At 47.8% G+C, this 21,894-nt stretch overlaps 1 protein-coding gene across 1 annotated transcript; it reads left to right on the forward strand.

The window, feature by feature from the left end:
• Nucleotides 1–872: 872 nt before the first annotated feature.
• Nucleotides 873–2,161, forward strand: LOC123125496 (probable WRKY transcription factor 17). The gene has a single exon (XM_044545975.1). It carries the CDS (start codon nucleotides 1,076–1,078, stop codon nucleotides 1,976–1,978), a length of 903 nt encoding a protein of 300 aa, XP_044401910.1. The 5' UTR covers nucleotides 873–1,075; the 3' UTR covers nucleotides 1,979–2,161.
• The last annotated feature ends 19,733 nt before the right edge of the window (nucleotides 2,162–21,894 follow it).

Genomic DNA, 21,894 nt, shown 5'->3' on the forward strand with positions numbered 1-21,894 from the left:
GGCAGAGACGAAGGACCGACGGCTGCGAAGGATCAACACCAAGCAGCTACGGCTCGGCATTGAGCAATCCGAGTGGGAGGCGGCGAAGGCAGCAGCAGAGCCGGCGAGGGTGGCCAAGCTCAAGCGCAAGCAAGACCGCGTCGTCCGACATTTGCAAGGCTACATCGTCATCTCTGATTCTTCCTCCGACGACAGGTCTGACGGCTCCGACGTGAACCCACCTCCTTCCGCAGACTCATACAGCTGCGCCGGCGACCGAAAGGGCAAAGGGCCGGCGAGGAAGCGGTGAAGCTCGCCCTCTCCTGTTTATAATCTACTTGTAGTATGTAGTTACAATGTGTTGGATCGTTGAACTATGTGACTTCCCCGTTTGGTGATCTTTTGGGTGATGTTTATGTGAATTGTGCCCATTTGGTACCAGTTTGTATGCCCGTTTCTTGTCGATTTTGATCGTTTCATGATCTACGTACTAGTTGCATGAATTTGTATAAATATAGGGTAAGGAATATGAGATACGCGGGTGTGGAGGCCCGAATTTAGGGAGTGCACGGGCGCGTCCGCGGACGTATAGGAGACCAGATTTGCCAACTCCGGCTGTAGATGCTCTAAATTTGAGGGATGACCGGTCACGGTCCGCTGACATCTGAGGGGTCGGATTTTGTGTAGCTGAGTATAATAAACTACTCTAGGGTAGAGGCAGTTGTTGGAACTAGGAAGCTTGCCACCCGTTTCCAAGGGCTGACTTCCAAGGCAAGTCAGATTGCGCATCTCCACTCCACCTCCCGCTGAATATTAAAAAGGAGGAGACCGAGATGACATTTTTTGCTGTATTCTATGCTCATCTCCAAAGTCCAACCCATTCCTGAGATCAGTGCTTTGTGTTCCCCTTTGCTGCTAACCAATCCATTGACTTGCATCCATATTCTGCTCCTCCCATTTCAACTTTTGCTATAAAACCCCTCGGCCTCCGTCCATCCATTTGCACCTCAAATCTCAAAGTCACACAACCAAGCCGAGAACCGCCGCGAGCAGCAGCCAGGGCCGCGCCTTTCCCCGTCCTTCTCCGGCGCCGACCATGGCCGTCGACTTCGTGGGACGCGGCTACGCCCCACGTGGCCTCGCCCTCGCGGGCGGGGAGCAGCAGCTGGCCTTCCACGAGGCCGCCGCGGCGGGGCTCAGCAGCCTCGAGCTCCTCGTCGCGTCGCTCTCCCCCCGCGCCGACTGCGCGCCGCCGCCGCTCGGGGAGATCGCCGACCAAGCGTTATCGGGGTTCCGCCGGGTCATCGACATCCTCGGCCGCAGCGGCCACGCCCGCTTCCGCCGCGGCCCTGTTGGAGGAGGCGCCGCCTCGTTGACTCCCCCTCCTGTCTCTTCTCCTCCTCGGATGCCGGCCCGGCCACCGGCACCGGCAGCCTCGCAGCAGTTGGCGCCCCAGAAAAGCCTGACGCTGGACTTCACCAAGCCTTCGAAGGCGCCGGCAGCGGCAGCCGCTGCTTCGGTGACGTCGACGTCTTTCTTCTCGTCGGTGACGGCGGGGGGCGAGGGCAGCGTCTCCAAGGGCCCGGGCCAGCTGGTGTCCTCCGGAAAGCCGCCGCTCGCGGCTGGTACCAAACGCAAGCAACAGCAGCAGCAGACGCCCTGCGCGAGCGGCGCGCACTCCGACGTCGCCGCCGCCGCCGCCGGTGGCCGGTGCCACTGCTCGAAGAAGCGCAAGCACCGGGTGAAGTACACCACGCGCGTGCCCGCGGTAAGCTCGCGCACGGCGGACATCCCCGGCGACGACTACTCGTGGCGCAAGTACGGGCAGAAGCCCATCAAGGGGTCCCCTTACCCCCGCTGCTACTATAGGTGCAGCACCGCCAAGGGCTGCCCGGCGCGGAAGCACGTCGAACGCGCCACCGACGACCCCGCCATGCTCATCGTCACCTACGAGGGTGACCACCGCCACGACACTTTGCCGCCGGCCGCCGCAAATTGAAGCTCCCTGGCAGCGACAGCCGACAGGACTGGATGTGCTCTTGCATTTGTTCTTTGTACACGGCCTACACATGCATGTACACCACTAACTAAAAAAATTTGATTTTGGATTTCAAATTTATTTTCTTACATATACATATGTATGCAGTATACTTGCGCGACAAACATAGTGAAAGCATCTACAGTCGGAAGTCTCAAGCATCCTGTAAGTCCGGGAGGACGGCCCAATCACTAATAGTTAAAAAACTCAACCGAGACACAAGCCTCAATAACCGGCCTCAAATGTTCAGACTGACCGGCACCCCTCATATCCAGCCCAAATCTAGGGCGGGTTCCGGGAGGACCGGGCGTGCCTGGATGCGTCCGTCAGGTCGGATCCGGCCCACGATGGCCCACCTCGACTCCACATATAGTCGTCCCCATCCGCTCACCGCATCAAATCGGCACTCCACTCCACTCAGCTCCGTTTCCAAGCTCCCTTTCGGCGATCTCCGGCCGTCTCCGACATGGCGGGTAGCGGATCTAACTCCGACCACTCCTAATCCATCGATTGGGTATCGTCCCATGCGGGGAGGAGGTCAGGAGGAGGTTGTGGCCGTTCACATGGCCCTCGGCCGCTCCCGGAAGGAGTGCGCTCGACCCAGGTAGGATTCGATCTGGCATGAATCCACTTTGTCGGCGCAACAAGCGCTCGGATCCGGCTGGGCTGGAAGCTCGAGGTCCATCTTGCACCCCTTCTCTGGTCCAGAGGAGTACAAGGGTTATAGGGATAGGTGTGCCCGTCGTAAATAAGCAGATGGGGACGGGAGTGCGAGGCCTGCCTTGCTGGCCCGCTCTGCTGTCGATGTGGCGGAGGCGGCTACACGCACTGGCGCAGAAGAGGAAGCCATTCGTGTCCCCATCATCCACAAGCGGCAAAGGATGAAGACACGCGCCCTCGCCCGAGAACAATCCCGGGCAGTCTGTGCCATGGCCAGACTGCGCCCCAAAGAGGAGGGGTATGAAAGTGACTGGGCAGACAACTCCGACAAGGCGGAGACCCAGCTAGATCCATATTGCGTCTTCGATCGTTACTTCCGTTACAAAGACACCAAAGGATCCGACAAGGGCAAGCGTGGATGATCTTTTCCATAGCTAGTATGTAGAACATGCCAAATTTCGGTATTCCGATAGCATATATTGATGTAGTAGCCGGACACCCGTATCGAAAGTTTATGATAAATGTGTTATATGGATTCGAGGTTTGCTAATTAAGGTAAGTGGATGTGGGAACAAAAATTTAAGGTGTGGTCGGTCACTATCTGCGGACACGCCCGCTCGCATGAACGGGCGTATGAGGGGCCGACTTAGCTTATGTGCATGCAGATACTCTAATCAGTGTTTAACAATGAACCGATAAAACTGGCACAACCATGAACATAGCAACCAAGGGCATCTTTAGCCAAACCCTCAAAATTTAGCCCCTCGAAAGCCCAACGCCACGTCGTACGCGCGTGCCGCCAGCTCCGGGAATGAAATGTGTCGAGCCAATGACTTTCCCACGTGTCTGCATCATGGATTTCCGATACCCAGTTCGCACATGGTTGTTGTCGCACGCCGTGGTATTTCTTCAGCAGCGGTAGCGGCTGAGACATAGATCTCAAGTCGGGGGCTCAGGGCGGCTGCACGGCCCCGTTTTGGACGCAGAAGCCTGGTTCAGGGGCTACTGAGGGAGTCCTGGATTAGCAGGTCCTCGGACAGCCCGACTATATACTTTGGCCGGACTGTTGGACTATGAAGATACAAGATTGAAGACTTCGTCCCGTGTCCGGGTGGGACTCTCCTTTGCGTGGAAGGCAAGCTTGGCAATTCGGATATGTAGATCTCCTCCCTTGTAACCGACTCTGTGTAACCCTAGCCCCCTCCGGTGTCTATATAAACCGGAGGGTTTAGTCCGTAGGGCAACAACAATCATAATCATAGGCTAGCTTCTAGGGTTTAGCCTCTACGATCTCGTGGTAGATCAACTCTTGTAATACTCATATCATCAAGATCAATCAAGCAGGAAGTAGGGTATTACCTCCATCGAGAGGGCCCGAACCTGGGTAAACATTGTGTCCCCCGCCTCCTGTTACCATTAGCCTTAGACGCACAGTTCGGGACCCCCTACCCGAGATCCGCCGGTTTTGACACCGACAATAGACATTTGGGGGCGACGTTTTGTGTGTATGGGAAAGATACACTCTACATAGTGCGTGTGCTTGGGAAAGAGAGATGCCGGGAGACCTACCTAGAGAGTGGGGGAAGAGATGTGTGCATGCCCAAGAGATGAAGTGATAGAGACCTATATTGGGGTCCGGACTTTAGAAGAGAGAGGGGTGTTAATGTGCTCGTGTGTTGGTGTTTGAGGGAGAGAACGACTTCTCTGTGTGTGTGTGGGGGGCGACGAGGGGGGGGGGGTTTGCTTCAGATAAAGAGTGAGGTGTCTATATTTGAGTGACTTTAGCATAATTGAGATATACATGGTCAATAGTGTGTGCACTCAAGGTTGATCAATTTGTTTCACAGTTTGGACTATGAGATAACGATACTTTTGAACATGCGTGATATACTTTGATGTACCAGAATTACAAACCTAAGATTGGAATTTTGGAATTCAACTACATCATTAGCTTTTGTAATTCATTTAAACGGAGGTACATTTTTAAGCCGGGATTTCGTGATTTCAAATTCATATATCAAACCTAGAGATATACACATACGGGCATTTTCAAACTTTATAATCATCCACTTTATTCATACACATACACATTTTTGCTTTTGTCATCATATTTAGGATAAAGACATTTGGAATTTCATTTGAATTGGACCATATGATGGTATTTGCTTGTAGTAGCTCAATGATCCATATTTGAATTGAATGGACAATCTAAGTTTCGAGTTGGAGACACTGATTTTCAAAACTTGCACTTTTTTTGCGTGCAAAACAAACAAATTCTCGGCCATGATATCATAGTCGGCCGTACAAGAGCAGAATATAATTTCAGGCGCCAAAAGCTTTCAAACTTCCCGCTCACATCGAAATATCTCGCGCCCGTAAGTTTAGCCCTGTGATATTCCTGTTTTACCCCTGCCACATGAACGGAAAAGGGCTGCTTTGGTAACTCCATTGTTTTCCCCTCTTTGCCCCCAACATTCTTCCCCAGAGCCCCTCCCCTTCCCCTCCCCGACCCCCCAACCACGGCAAGCCACCGAATCTAGTCCTCCGCCACAGCGGTGGACCTCACACCCTGACGGATCTACCTTCCGCACCTTGGAACCCCCAACTGCCAACTCACCACTTCACCGGAGCCGCTTCAGCGACTGGATTGTACACCGCTCTAGATCTCCTTGACCGCCATCATGCTCCACCGCACCGGATCTGCTTAACCGGCGCCCTCGTCCACCACAGTGTAGGCCCTTCACTGACTCCCTCGTCCGTCCCTTCGCTGGCCCTTCATACAAGCCCTCGTCCGCCGCAACAGACCCGCCTCACCGAAAGCACTGTACAACGCGCCCACCGAAGCCTTCGTCCACGGCACCAGACCCGCTCCACGGACGCCATATTCAACTCCACCGGCCCTACTTTACCGACCCTGCAGCCTCATCAGGTTATTTCGATCTGTACTCCTTCGGTTTTTCTCTTTATCATGCAACTGTTCACTTACCACAGATGAGCTTTCTTGTATATCGACAGGCGCCGCAACCGTAGCACCGGAGCCGCTTCAGCGACGGCGACTGTCGGTGTCAAAACCGGCGGATCTCGGGTAGGGGGTCCCGAACTGTGCGTCTAAGGCGGATGGTAACAGGAGGTGGGGGACACAATGTTTACCCAGGTTCAGGCCCTCTCGATGGAGGTAATATCCTACTTCCTGCTTGATTGATCTTGATGATATGAGTATTACAAGAGTTGATCTACCACGAGATTGTAGAGGCTAAACCCTAGAAGCTAGCCTATGATTATGATTGTTGTTGTCCTACGGACTAAACCCTCCGGTTTATATAGACGCCGGAGGGGGCTAGGGTTACACAGAGTCGGTTACAAGGGAGGAGATCTACATATCCGAATTGCCAAGCTTGCCTTCCACGCAAAGGAGAGTCCCACCCGGACACGGGACGAAGTCTTCAATCTTGTATCTTCATAGTCCAACAGTCCGGCCAAAGTACATAGTCCGGCTGTCCGAGGACCCCTTAATCCAGGACTCCCTCAGTAGCCCCTGAACCAGGCTTCAATGACGATGAGTCCGGCGCGCAGATTGTCTTCGGCATTGCAAGGCGGGTTCCTCCTCCGAATACTCCATAGAAGATTTTGAACACAAGGATCATGTCCGGCTCTGCAAAATAAATTCCACATACCACCGTAGAGAGTATAATACTCCACAAATCTAATATGCTGACAAGTTTCATAGCGTGACATCACGCCATGGCCCGGTCATTATTCGAACCGTTTTTTCCAACCAGCTACTGCACATATTGCGAGGCGGTTTTCTTGGCACGTCTTGTCGAAGCAGAGATCGTGTCCCCTTATCACGGGATTCTCATCAATACGGGTGTGGGTAACCCAACCGTGCCATCAATCACGGCGCTTGGGGAATAAGCGAGTTTACCAGGCAAGTGGGGAGGCGCAGAATCCCTGCTGCCTTTATAAAGGGATAAGGACTCCCTTTCGCACCCACGCTTTCTTCTTCCCGATCCATTCCCCTTCGCTCGAGCTCCAGCGCCCAAGCGTTCATCTTCTCCGCCCACAAAGGCCTCCCGAAAATGTCCGGATCCGGAGCAGGAGGCAAGTGGATGGCCTCTACCGTCCGGGAGAAGGATATCAAAAAGCTTCGTGAGGCCGGGTACCTGGCCAGGAAAATCAGCCACCGTCTCCCGACGGCGGGACAGATCGTCCCTACTCCGGAACCCCACGAGAGGGTTGTATTCCTCCCTCACTTTGTCCGCGGGCTAGGGTTTCCCCTCCACCCGTTCGTTCGCGGCATCATGTATTATTACAGGATCGATCTTCACGATCTGTCCCCCAATTCCTTCCTCAACATCCCGACATTCATCGTCGTGTGCGAGGCTTTTCTTCGCATCTCGCCACATTTCGGCTTATGGCTGAAGATTTTTAATGTGAAGCCCAAGGTAGTGGGCGGCGAGCACGCCGAGTGCGGGTTTGCTATGGTGAGCAAGATGCCCAACGTCACATGGCCAACAGGCACCTTTAATGATTCCGTCAAGGAGTGGCAACAGCAGTGGTTTTACATCACTGAGCCGCGCGGCACGGAATGGGCCGCTACTCCCGAGTTTCGATCCGGAGCCCCTCTGCGGCTTACATCCTGGGTCAAGAAGTGCCTGAACTGGTCTTCGTCCGACGAACTGTCGGTGCTCCAGACGCGCATTAAAGATATGGAAGACAAGAACATCGAACTTGTCAATGTAGTCCAGGTGATGTTAGTTCGCCGGATCCTGCCTTGTCAACACCGGACTTGCAATCTATGGGAATTCGATCCGGCCAAGCACCAAACCCTGCGAGAGCTCTTTGGCTCCTCGCACAAAGACATCTGGAAGGTGCTTTTTAAGTCCGGCAAATCATGGCTGGACTCAGCCGAGGACCGCGGGTACCAACTATCCTGCCCTGCAAGCTCGGTAAGTCATCATACATTTTATCCGCATAACCCAAAGGAAATGCTTCATGCGTTTTCCACAACTCTCCTAGGGCTGGACGAAGAAGGCGGAGCGGATCCATTGTCCGGCCCCGCTGCCCGAAGAATCGGCTGTCCCACTTCTGACGAAGATGCTGGTCCCGGCGCCTTACAAGGTGCCGAAGAAGACGGCCGAGAAGGAGGCCAAAAAGACCCGGGGCGGCCTTCGTCGCCGCGGCACTTCGGACACAATATCCGAAGGCTCCAATGCCCGTTCCGCCTCCGAAGAGGACGAGGAGGAGGAGGAAGATGAATCCCCCGCGAGGGGAAGAAAGAAGAGGACGGCCTCCGCACACTTGGAGGCCGAGTCGCCTAAAAGGGGAAAAGCTCCTCTTCCGGAAGAGTGCACTGCCGCCGCCGACAGCGGCCCTGCGTGGGATCCCAGGGCCCAGCCCCTGGTGAACTCGTGAGTATATAAAGTCCGAATACGTTTATGCGTCCAGACTCATCATGCCATAATATTTTAACCTGAGCCATATTTTTTGTAGTCCGGCGAGGTCCCGTACCAAACAATCCTCGTCAGAGGATTCGCTGAGCTCGGATGCTATGGAGAGCGGGACGCCCTCGAAGGCCCCTTCCCCCAAACAGGTGAATAACACCAAGGCTTCATCCCAGAAGGACCCCGGCCAAGGAGGGGAGGAAAAGATCGTGAAGGCGGCGCTTGGAGGTCAAACTTCAGGGGCCGGACACATGGGGGAGAAGATTCCCATGGGAGTTGACGGCGAGGACCATCTGGAATTCGGCTCCCAACCGGATGCAATTCCGGAGACCAATACAGCTCCAGAATCAAGCAGGCGGCCTCCTTCGGCTGGAGGGGGCGTACCTGTTCCACCGGCAACCTCTATCCAACCAGAGGTGTCGGATGCTTTGTTGGCGGCGCTGAAGAGCGCCTCCATCTTCGATGAACACCGTGCCCTTATGGCTGCGGTGATTGAGAAGATTCAGTCTGCTGAGAGTGGACTGAATGAAGCCTGCATCAGCCTTATAAAAGGTTTTGAGGTATGTTTTATGAGGTTTCGAAGCGTGTCATGGTATGGATAGTAGCCCCTGATACACTGTTCGGTGAAAGAAAGAACCGGACAGAGGATCAAATTTATGTTCGCAGGAAGACCCACTTGATGACATCTATCTCTCTTTTTTTATAAGCAGGCGTCTGTAGCGGCTGCTGCCTCTCATACTGCGGAGGTCTCTGACTGAATCAAAGTTTGGAGCGGGCCAAAGAGGAACTTGGCCAGTTGAAAATGCAGTTGGGAGATAAACAAGGTATGCGCAAGGATTGTTCGCGTGGATTGCGAACGAATTTTCAATATGATAAAATATGTTTCATAATTTGCGCTAGGGGTGATGACCGAAGTCGAGGCTCTTAAGAAGGCTGTGGCCGAGGCCGAGAAAAAGGCAGCCACAGAGCAGACTCTTCGTGAGAAGCACGAGGCCAGGGTTATTGAAGCTGAGCAGGAGCTTCAAGAGGCCGTGAAGAAATGCGAGACCTTGGAGCAGAGTTTAACGGAGAAAGAATCCGAACTCACCAAGGCTCATCAGGCCACGAGCGACGCCCGGGGGGAAACCCAAAGTGCCTTGCAGGAGATCCAAGAGGCGAGGAAGATCGCAGCGGGTAAGGCTTTTTTCCATGTAAAGCAAATATTTGAGGAGAAAATTATGTTTCTAATTTTGAATTCGGATTTCTACAGGGGTATTTGCGGGGCTGCCCCGCAGCATATCAGATGCCGCCCAATTCTACCGAGTCGAAGAAAGGAACACTGCAGATAAGCTCTTCTGGTCATAGTATTTGGCACCGAATTATCCGGTGCCTTTTGTCGATCAACTGAAACAGCTGATCGAACTGCATAAGGCGGCGGAACTAGCCATGAAGGATTTGATTATCCGGCTATGGCCCGCCGAGCCGATTCCGAGCAGCTACTTCGGGCTCGTGAAGCGGCTTGTGAGTGTCTGCCCTCTACTTGACGTCATCAAGCGGTCGGTCTGTATAGAGGGTGCGCGAATGGCCTTCGCCCGCGCAAAGGTGCACTGGGGGAAGATGGATGCTAAAAAGCTGATGACCGAAGAACCGCCAGAGGGGAAGGAGCACCGCAAGCCCGAATTATATTATGAGAGTGTCCCGAAAGGATCCTACCTTGCAGCGGAGCTATGCACCAAGGACATTATATTTCCATGAATGCAAATCATGTTGTCCTTTGTAATGTTTGAACAAGGTCATTTATAATATTTATTGCCTGTTATATAAAAGTTTATCCTCCTGTGCGGCCGTTTTATATATTAATCCCGAGAGTTGGCCAGCCGTCGGTTGATACGTCTCCGTCGTATCTACTTTTCCAAACACTTTTGCCCCTGTTTTGGACTCTAACTTGCATGATTTGAATGGAACTAACCCGGACAGACACTGTTTTCAGCAGACTTTCCATGGTGTTATTTATGTGCAGAAACAAAAGTTCTCGGAATGACCTGAAACTCGACGGAACATCTATTTGGAAAATAAGAAAAATACTGGAAGAAAAATCCACGTCAGGGGGCCCACACCCTGTCCACGAGGGTGGGGGCGCGCCTACCCCCCTAGGGCGCACCCCCTACCTCGTGGGCCCCCTGACGCTCCACCGACCTCAACTACAACACCATATATTCACTTTCGAGGAGAAAAAAATCAGAGAGAAGGATTCATCGCGTTTTACGATACGGAGCCGCCGCCAAGCCCTAAAACCTCTCGGGAGGGCTGATCTGGAGTCCGTTCGGGGCTTCGGAGAGGGGGATTCATCGCTGTCGTCATCATCAACCATCCTCCATCACCAATTTCATGATGCTCACCGCCGTGCGTGAGTAATTCCATCGCAGGCTTGCTGGACGGTGATGGGTTGGATGAGATCTATCATGTAATCGAGTTAGTTTTGTTAGGGTTTGATCCCTAGTATCCACTATGTTCTGAGATTGATGTTGCTATGACTTTGCTATGCTTAATGCTTGTCACTAGGGCCCGAGTGCCATGATTTCAGATCTGAACCTATTATGTTTTCATGAATATATGTGAGTTCTTGATCCTATCTTGCAAGTCTATAGTCACTTACTATGTGTTATGATCCGGCAACCCCGAAGTGACAATAATCGGGACCACTCCCGGTGATGACCATAGTTTGAGGAGTTCATGTATTCACTATGTGTTAATGCTTTGGTCCGGTACTCTATTAAAAGGAGGCCTTAATATCCCTTAGTTTCCATTAGGACCCCGCTGCCACGGGAGGGTAGGACAAAAGATGTCATGCAAGTTCTTTTCCGTAAGCACGTATGACTATATTCGGAATACATGCGTACATTACATTGATGAATTGGAGCTAGTTCTGTGTCACCCTATGTTATGACTGTTACATGATGAACCGCATCCGGCATAATTCTCCATCACCGATCCAATGCCTACGAGCTTTTCAGATATTGTTCTTCGCTTATTTACTTTTCCGTTGCTACTGTTACAATCACTACAAAATCCAAAAATATTACTTTTGCTACTGTTACTTTTGCTACCGTTACCACTACTATCATATTACTTTGCTACTAAATACTTTGCTGCAGATACTAAGTTATCCAGGTGTGGTTGAATTGACAACTCAACTGCTAATACTTGAGAATATTCTTTGGCTCCCCTTGTGTCGAATCAATACATTTGGGTTGAATACTCTACCCTCGAAAACTGTTGCGATCCCCTATACTTGTGGGTTATCAAGACTATTTTCTGGCGCCGTTTCCGGGGAGCATAGCTCTATTCTTTGAGTCACTTGGGATTTATATCAGCTGGTCACTATGAAGAACTTGAAAGACGCTAAGAAAACAATTTATCCCTCAACTACGAGGGGAGGTAAGGAACTGCCATCTAGCTCTGCACTTGATTCACCTTGTGTTTTGAGTAAGCTTGCGACACCTAAACCTGCTTCTGCTATTCGTTCTGATATGTCGCATGTTATTGATGATGCCACTTCTGCTATGCATGATACTTATGATGAAACTACTTCTACGCTTGATACTACTGTGCCACTTAGTGAATTTCTTGATGAACAAATTGCTAGGGTTAGAGAGAAAGAAATTATTGAAACTGATTATATAGATGAAAGTGATGATGAAGACTCGCCTGTTATTCCTGAGGGTTATGTTTTTGAAAAAGAAGCTGCTTTAGCTATTTTAGCTTGCAAAGATAGATATTAACTCAAGAGGTTATTAGCTAAATGAAGGCAGCAATCTCTTAATGCTAGAATGAAACCTGACCTTGCTTTTGCCACTTCACCTATCTGTGTTACTGATAAGGATTATGAATTCTATGTTGATCCTGATATAATTACTTTGGTTGAATCTGATCCTTTTCATGGCTATGAGTCTGAAACTGTTGTGGCACATCTTACTAAATTAAATGATATAGCCACCCTGTTCACTAATGATGAGAGAACACGCTACCTTTATATCCTTAAAATATTTCCATTCTCATTAAAGGATGATGCTAAGATATGGTTTAATTCTCTTGATCCTGGTTGTGTGCGTAGTCCCCAGGATATGATTTATTACTTCTCTGCTAAATATTTCCCTGCTCATAAGAAACAAGCTGCTTTGAGGGAAATATACAATTTTGTACAAATTGAAGAAGAGAGTCTCCCACAAGCTTGGGGGAGGCTTCTCAAGTTACTTAATGCTTTGCCTGATCATCCTCTCAAGAAAAATCAAAAACTTGATATCTTTTATAATGGACTAACCGATGCTTCCAGAGATTACCTGGATAGTTGTGTTGGTTGTGTTTTTAGGGAAAGAACACCGGATGAAGCTGAAATTCTATTGAATAATATGTTGACAAATGAAAATAATTGGACACCTCCTGAGCCAATTCCTGAGCCTATTCCTAAACCAACTCCGAAGAAGAGAGGTGTTCTATTTCTCAGTCCTGAAGATATGCAAGAGGCAAAGAAATCTATGAAAGAAAAAGGTATTAAAGCTGAAGACGTTAAGAATTTACCTCCTATTGAAGAAATACATGGTCTTAATCTACCGCCTATTGAAGAAACATATGATCTTAATCCATTACCTATTGAAGAAACTCATGGTCTTGATAACCCGACACAGGTAGTAAAGGTAAATTCTCTCTATAGATTTGATAAAGCTGAAATCCCTCCTACTAAAATTGCTAGCCAATGCTTGGATGAGTTTGATAACATTATGGTTAAGCAAGAAGATTTCAATGCTTATTTTGGTAGACAATTAAAACAAAATGCTTATATGATTGAACACTTGGGTGATTATATGTCTAGAGTTAAAGGTGAACTTAAACTCATTACTAAGCATGCTTCTATGGTTACCACTCAAGTAGAACAAGTACTTAAAACTAAAAATTATTTGCTCAATGAAATGAATAGTAAGAAAAATGATTATGCTGTTAGAGTGGCTACTAGAACTGGTAGAATGACTCGGGAACCTTTGTATTCTGAAGGCCACCCTAAGAGAATTGAGCAAGATTCTCAGAGAAATAATATTGATGCACCTAGTCCTTCTAAAAGGAAGAAAAAGAAAAATGATAGGACTTTGCATGTTTCTAGTGAACCTATTGCTGAAACACCTGAGAATCCAAATGATATCTCTATTTCTGATGCTGAAACACAATCTGGTAATGAACATGAACCTAATGAAAATGCTAATGATGCAGCTCAACCTAGTAATGATAATGACATAGAAATTGAACTTGCTGTTGATCTTGATAACCCACAATCAAAGAATCAACTTTATGATAAGAGAGACTTTGTTGCTAGGAAACATGGTAAAGAAAGGGAACCATGGGTTCAGAAACCCATGCCTTTTCCTCCCAAACCATCCAAGAAAAAGGATGATGAGGATTTTCAGCGCTTTGCTAAAATGATTAGACCTATCTTTTTGCGTATGCGATTAACTGATATGCTCAAAATGAATCCTTATGCTAAGTACATGAAAGAAATTGTTACTAATAAAAGAAAGATACCGGAAGCTGAAATTTCCACCATGCTTGCTAATTACACTTTTAAGGGTGGAATACCAAAGAAGCTTGGAGATCTAGGAGTACCCACCATACCATGCTCCATTAAAAGAAACTATGTTAAAACTGCTTTATGTGATCTTGGAGCCGGTGTTAGTGTTATGCCTCTCTCTTTATATCGTAGACTTGATTTGAATAAGTTGACACCTACTGAAATCTCTTTGCAAATGGCTGATAAATCAACTGCTATACCTGTCGGTATTTGTGAGGATGTGCCTATTGTGGTTGCAAACGTTACTATTTTAACGGACTTTGTTATTCTTGATATTCCCGAGGACGATAGTATGTCTATTATTCTTGGAAGACCTTTTTTGAATACTGCAGGGGCTGTTATTGATTGCAACAAAGGCAATGTCACTTTTCATGTTAATGGTAATGAGCATACGGTACACTTTCCGAGGAAACAACCTCAGGTCCACAGTATCAATTCTATTGGAAAATTTCCATCGATTATTTTTGGAGGTTTTGAATTTCCTCTACCTACTGTCAAGAAGAAATATGATATTCTTATTATAGGGGATGTGCATATCCCCGTTGAGGTAACATAGTGTTATTCGAAATTTCTCCGGTTCCATGTTATTCGGAATGAGTTTGTTAACAAGACATGATCAACCTTGTTAGTGGATTCCTTTTGATGAGCATGAGATGGATGAAACTAGAAGGCACAACCTTCTGTACCCTCTCTCTACTTTATGTTATTTAGTTGAAATAAAGTAAAAATAGTATTTTTCTGTCTGTTTTCTGATTTATCCGTGCAATATAAAAATACCCCGAAAACAAAAGTTCTCCAAATGCCCTGAAAATGGAATATGACTTTTTCTGGAATATTTGAGAATATCTGGCACTGAGAACACAGCAGGAGGGGCAAGCACCTGGCCACGAGGGTGGAGGGGGCGCCCTACCCCCCAGGGCGCGCCCCCTGCCTCGTGGGCCCACGATGGCCCCCCTCCACTTATTCCTGCACCCACACACTCCTTCTTTCTCCCACAAACACCAATATCCAGCTCAAGCACGAGTTCTAGCTCATTTTGCTGCGATTTTCGATCTCCTTGCTCAAAGCACCTCTCACAAAACTGCTTGGGGGGATTGTTCCTTGGTATGTGACTCCTCCATTGGTCCAATTAGTTTTTGTTCTAGTGCTTTATTCATTGCAAATTTGTGCTGCCTAGGTGACCATGTTCTAGAGCTTGCATGTCAAATTTATATGGTTCCAAGTAGTTCTAATGCTTGATATAGGCTCTAGTCACTTGTAGGAGTAGTTGCTACCAATTTTATTGAGCTTGGTTCACTTTTATTTGAAGTTACTAAAAATTTCAGAAATTTTTCAGAGGAAGAAATATGCTTAGGAAAATGTTCCAAGGTGGTTCTTCAAGGAAGCAAGGACCCAGGCTTGCAATGCGTGATGCTGACGATGAGCCACCAAGGGACGCTCCAGTGCGGCCTTGTGAATGGCCTTCAGAGAACTTTATGGATCGAGCGGGAATCAAGGAAGAATTTAACACATATTTGCGTAACGCTGATCTTGTGAGCTTCGAGGCAGAGAAGTGCAGCCAATACCACTATCTCACTAGTTCCTTTGTGAGGAGGTTTGAATTTTCATCTTCACGTAATCCAACGGTCCTATTTGATCTTTATGAAAAATCTTATACCTTGGACTTAGGGGATTTTACTACTGCTTGCAAACTTCCACAATGAGGTAGTGCTAGTGAACCCCGCAAATCTGAATTTAGAAATGTTCTTGCTAGTATAACTATGGGGGAATCTAGAGATATAGCACAAGCTACCATAGGGAGCATTCATTTTCCTGCTATACATTATTTTGCTCTCTTCATAGGTAGGTGCATAAATGGTAAAGATGAAGCATGTCATATGTGTGTCCCTGACCCTAGTATTCTTAGGAGTGCTGTGTTGGGAGACAAATCTTATAATTTGGGAGCCATTGTTGCACGTAGGTTGCATCATAATAGATTTAATGGAGATTTCTTTGGAGGAATTTATGCAACCCGCTTAGCTGATTTTCTTGGTGTGGACGTTCGTGAGGATGATATTGAGTTGCCTCCTACTTATTTAGACTATAATGCTATGGTCCACCACCAGTTTGTCGAGAGGAATGAATCACCTCTCCGGTATCGCTTAATCTTTGACAGACGTCGTGCTGTCCGTATTACTCTCCCTGCTCCTGCCTTCTTTGATTATCAGGCAAAAGGAAGATATGTTATTACTAGAGAGGAGGCAGATGAGTACGAGAGGAGGGCGGAGGCAGCTCGCCGCCACGCTGTAGCCCAAGAGGCAATAACTGCTGCATCGCAGTACGACCCCAGCTACAACTATGGATATCCGCCAGGCCATCCGTGGCAATGAACCAACTTAGGCCAAAAGCCTAAGCTTGGGGAGTACGTATTTCCCACCGACATTACATTTATGTTCACACACACTCATTGCTAGATGTCGGTGCTCATACTTTTTCACTGTAATATCCATGCTAGTTTATTTTCCTTTTCTTGCTGTAGTGGTAATAATTAAAAAGAAAATCCCAAAAAGATTTCCCGTTCTTCTTTTTGCTTGTTGGGAGCTTTCCCGTGTAAATAGTTTTTATTTCTTTTCTTTGGGGGTCGATAGGAGAAGACCATGATTAAATTGTTGAAGTGGTTCTTATATGCATTATTGTTGATTTAACCAAGAGCCCATATTGCCTTGTCTTCTCCTGTTTATTAAATGCTCGCAGATTCCAGCTTAGTACAATGCACGTGCACTCTTATTATTTTCACTTTGTTCGGTCATGCAAGTGAAAGGCAATTATGACGATATATGATGGACTGACTGAGATGCGAAAAGCTGGTATGAACTCGACCTCTCTTGTTTTTGTAAATATGATTAGTTCATCATTCCTGATTCAGCCTATTATGAATAAACATGTTTGCAATGACAATTAGAGATCATAGTTGCTCGTGCCATGCTTGATTGGCTATGAGTTATAATGGTTTACCTTGCGTGCCAACATGCTATTAAAATGGTTGTGATGTGGTATAGTGGGGTGGTATCCTCCTTTGAATGATTTAAGTGACTCGACTTGGCACATGTTCACACATGTAGTTGAAACAAATCAACATAGCCTTCACGATATTTATGTTCATGGTGGATTATATCCTACCCATGCTTGCACTCAATGTTTATTAATTTTAATGCATGTTCATGACTGTTGTCGCTCTCTAGTTGGTCGCTTCCCAGTCTTTTGCTAGCCTTCACTTGTACTAAGCGGGAATACTGCTTGTGCATCCAATCCCTTAAACCCAAAGTTATTCCATATGAGTCCACTATACCTTCCTATATGCTGTATCTACCTGCCGTTCCAAGTAAATTTGTATGTGCCAAACTCTAAACCTTCAAATAAACATTCTGTTTTGTATGCTCGAATAGCTCATGTATCAACTAGGGCTGTCTGTATCTTCCATGCTAGGCGGGTTATTCTCAAGAGGAGTGGACTCCGCTCCTCATTCACGAGAAAATGGCTGGTCTCCGGGATGCCCAGTCCCATGCTTTATGCAAACTAAATCAAATTAATTGCAAACAAAACTCCCCCTGGGACTGTTGCTACTTGGAGACACTCGTTGTTTCGAGCAAGTCATGGATTGATGCTTGTTGGTGGAGGTGGAGTATAAACTTTACCATTCTGTTTGGGAACCGCCTATAATGTGTGTAGCATGGAAGATATCGCCATCTCTCGGTTGTTATGTTGACAATGAAAGTATGCCGCTCAAAATATTATTTATCTCTATTTCAAAACCGAGCTCTGGCACCTCTACAAATCCCAGCTTCCCTCTGCGAAGGGCCTATCTATTTACTTTTATGTTGAGTCATCACCCTCTTATTAAAAAGCACTAGCTGGAGAGCGCAGCTGTCATTTGCATTCATTACTATTAATTTATATTGGGTATGACTATGACTGGATCTCTTGTACCATGAATTAAAATGTTTAGTCAGTCCTTGATCTTTAAAGGTGCTCTGCATTTATGTCTTGCGGTCTCAGAATGGGCTAGCGAGATACCATCTTATTATATCATATCATGGTTGTTTTGAGAAAGTGTTGTCATCCAAGATTTATTATTATGGCTCACTAGTTGATTATGCTATTGATATGAGTAAACATGTGACTTAAGAGTTATTGCAAATGTGGTTAGTCATAATCTTTGCTGAAAACCTGAATGATGGCTTTACATATTTACAACAACAAGAGCAAACAGAGTTTGGAAAAGTTTTTCCTTATCACTTTCAGTTTATCAACTGAATTGCTTGAGGACAAGCAAAGGTTTAAGCTTGGGGGAGTTGATACGTCTCCATCATATCTACTTTTCCAAACACTTTTGCCCTTGTTTTGGACTCTAACTTGCATGATTTGAATGGAACTAACCCGGACTGACGCTGTTTTCAGCAGACTTTCCATGGTGTTATTTATGTGCAGAAACAAAAGTTCTCGGAATGACCTGAAACTCCACGGAACATCTATTTGGAAAATAAGAAAAATACTGGAAGAAAAATCCACGTCAGGGGGCCCACACCCTGTCCACGAGGGTGGGGGCGCGCCTACCCCCCTAGGGCGCCCCCCTACCTCGTGGGCCCCCTGACGCTCCACCGACCTCAACTCCAACTCCATATATTCACTTTCGGGGAGAAAAAATCAGAGAGAAGGATTCATCGCGTTTTACGATACGGAGCCGCCGCCAAGCCCTAAAACCTCTCGGGAGGGCTGATCTGGAGTCCGTTCGGGGCTCCGGAGAGGGGGATTCGTCGCCGTCGTCATCATCAACCATCCTCCATCACCAATTTCATGATGCTCACCGCCGTGCGTGAGTAATTCCATCGTAGGCTTGCTGGACGGTGATGGGTTGGATGAGATCTATCATGTAATCGAGTTAGTTTTGTTAGGGTTTGATCCCTAGTATCCACTATGTTCTGAGATTGATGTTGCTATGACTTTGCTATGCTTAATGCTTGTCACTAGGGCCCGAGTGCCATGATTTCAGATCTGAACCTATTATGTTTTCATGAATATATGTGAGTTCTTGATCCTATCTTGCAAGTCTATAGTCACCTACTATGTGTTATGATCCGGCAACCCCGAAGTGACAATAATCGGGACCACTCCCGGTGATGACCATAGTTTGAGGAGTTCATGTATTCACTATGTGTTAATGCTTTGGTCCGGTACTCTATTAAAAGGAGGCCTTAATATCCCTTAGTTTCCATTAGGACCCCGCTGCCACGGGAGGGTAGGACAAAAGATGTCATGCAAGTTCTTTTCCATAAGCACGTATGACTATATTCGGAATACATGCCTACATTACATTGATGAATTGGAGCTAGTTCTGTGTCACCCTATGTTATGATTGTTACATGATGAACCGCATCCGGCATAATTCTCCATCACCGATCCAATGCCTACGAGCTTTTCACATATTGTTCTTCGCTTATTTACTTTTCCGTTGCTACTGTTACAATCACTACAAAACCCAAAAATATTACTTTTGCTACTGTTACTTTGTACCGTTACCACTACTATCATATTACTTTGCTACTAAATACTTTGCTGCAGATACTAAGTTATCCAGGTGTGGTTGAATTGACAACTCAACTGCTAATACTTGAGAATATTCTTTGGCTCCCCTTGTGTCGAATCAATAAATTTGGGTTGAATACTCTACCCTCGAAAACTGTTGCGATCCCCTATACTTGTGGGTTATCATCGGCTTCTGCCCCCACGTAAGAAGTACGGGGGTGTTCGGGATAAACTTGATCACTCTTTATCCCAGTTTTGGGTCCTTCGAAGGAGGTGTTCAGCACAACGAACTAGGCAATCAGACTATAGGGCTTTATCACTCTCACTTAGCCATAGGAGCTTTAGGAAGGAGGCGCAGCCCCTGGTGTTCGGAAGACCGCACGAGGGGCTCTATAAGCACCTGATCGGAAGAAAAACCGATCCATCGCACGCTGCATTGGTTATGGCATTATGCGGGAGAAATCCTTAAAGATTTTACAACCTCTCGAACAGCTGACCAGCTCTTGCTGTATCATGACAGTCAATTTTCGGCTTTCTCTACTAAGGTGCTCGTCCGGAAGAACCGGGACACAATCGCAGTAGTTCTCCCAGTGCTACCTTATCCGATATAGCAGAACGTAAGGTACCAAAACATGGGAGCCGGGCAAACCCAACTATTGAACCCAAGACATGATTCGGAGCTGATGCATATAATGCTATAGGTTCGGGGTGCCGAACTTCCGTGAAGGTGTTCGGACTTTATTGTCGTATTATGGGTAAAACGAAGCCCCTGGCATGTTTTAAGGCATATCGTGGAGTACGGATGCCACTTGATAAAAGAATTTTAATAAGAAATAACAGCAGACAAGCGTCATATAAATCCACATGTTGTATTTGAATAGTACGTCGATGCGTATGAGTACAGGTAATGTGATAAAAAAGAAATATGACTGTGGAACCTGCTGAGACCAGGGGGGAAGAAGCTGTGTGCGGATCCGGAGTATAGTCGGATGGTCATCGCGGGGAATATCTAAGGATTCCCTTGCACGTTCAAGCTGCCTCCATATCGCCCGTCCTGGTCGGCGCAAAGGTGAACCTGCAAAGGAAATGTAAGAAATGTTTGTGTGCCGGAGGGCGGTTGAGCCGCTGTGTGCGGCCTGTCCTGGCCTTCGCCGGAGTGTTTAATTGAGCTCTGGACGAGCCGGGCTATCCTACCGCGAAGTAGTTCGGAGTCCTTTGGTGGTGTCCGGGAGCCTGGCCGTCGACTCGAGGTTTGGCTGCGAGGTGCTGCTCGTTGCTTCTGCTGTTAAGGCAGCGGTGTACTCGTTGGTGCCGAAGGAAAGTTTGGCCTTGCCCTTAACCGTGATGACGCCGCGTGGGCCGGACATCTTGAGCTTACGATAGGCATAATGTGGCACCACGTTGAATCGAGCGAACGTGGTTCGTCCGAGCAGTGCCTGATAATCACTGCGGAAAGGGACGATTTCAAAGATTAACTCTTTGGTACGGTAATTGTCTGGTGATACGAAGACTACCTCAAGGGCGATAGAGCCTATACAGCTGGCTTCCACACCTGGTATAATGCCTCTGAAAGTGGCTTTAGTGGGTTTGATCACCGAATGATCGATGCCCATCTTGCGCACTGTGTCCTGGTAAAGCAGGTTTAGACTGCTGCCTCCGTCCATAAGGACTCATGTGAGGTGGAACCCGTCAATTATTGGGTCGAGGACTAGTGCGGCTGGATTGCCCTGATTGGCGTTAACCGGACGATCCGTGCGGTTGAAGGTGACCGGCCCTAGTTTATATTGTGGGACGACTAGTTCCGTTAAGTCGACATCCCTAAGGGTGCGCATCCGGTCCGGGTTGGGAATGTGGGTGTTGTTTACACGTTGACCGTTTGGATTTGCGGGGGAAATTTCTTTTGCCCTCCTGTATTTGGTGATCTTGGCTCTTCGTCGCCATCATCGCTTTGGGACCCCCCATCTTTGTTTTTGGCGCCTGCCCTGCTGGCTTGTTTGAAGACCCAGCATTCTCTGTTGGTATGGGTGGCTGGCGTTCCTGGGGTGCCATGAATTTGGCATTGCCGGTCGAGTATGCGGTCCAGATTGGACGGACCCGAATTGTTATTTTTGAGTGGCCCTTTCCGCTGACCGGACTTAGAGCCACTAAATCCGGCATTAACTGCCGTATCTTTGGCGTTTTCACCATATTTGTGGCGCTTGTTTTTGTTGCGTCGGGGTTTGCCGTTGCTATCTCTGGCCTTTGATGTGCCAGGGTTGCTTGTTGTGTTGTTGCTACGGGCCAACCAGCTATCTTCGCCCGTGCAAAAGCGGGTCATGAGTGTCGTGAGGGCTGCCATGGATTTTGGCTTCTCCTGGCCGAGATGTCGGGCGAGCCACTCGTCACAGATGTTATGTTTAAAGGCCGCTAGGGCTTCGGCATCCGGACAATCAACAATTTGGTTCTTTTTAGTTAGGAACCGAGTCCAGAATTTTCTGGCTGACTCTCCAGGCTGTTGTATTATGTGACTTAAATCATGAGCATCCGGTGGTCGCACATAAGTGCCCTGGAAGTTGTCCAGGAATGCGTCTGCCAGGTTCTCCCAACTTCCGATGGAGTTTGTCGGCAGGCTATTC

The sequence above is a fragment of the Triticum aestivum genome, chromosome 5D (genome assembly GCF_018294505.1).
Source record: "Triticum aestivum cultivar Chinese Spring chromosome 5D, IWGSC CS RefSeq v2.1, whole genome shotgun sequence".
Classification (NCBI taxonomy): domain Eukaryota; kingdom Viridiplantae; phylum Streptophyta; class Magnoliopsida; order Poales; family Poaceae; genus Triticum; species Triticum aestivum.

What these genes read in the sequence shown, in the direction of transcription:
- LOC123125496 (XM_044545975.1), top strand. Translation starts at nt 1,076, where the DNA reads ATGGCCGTCGACTTCGTGGGACGCGGCTACGCCCCACGTGGCCTCGCC.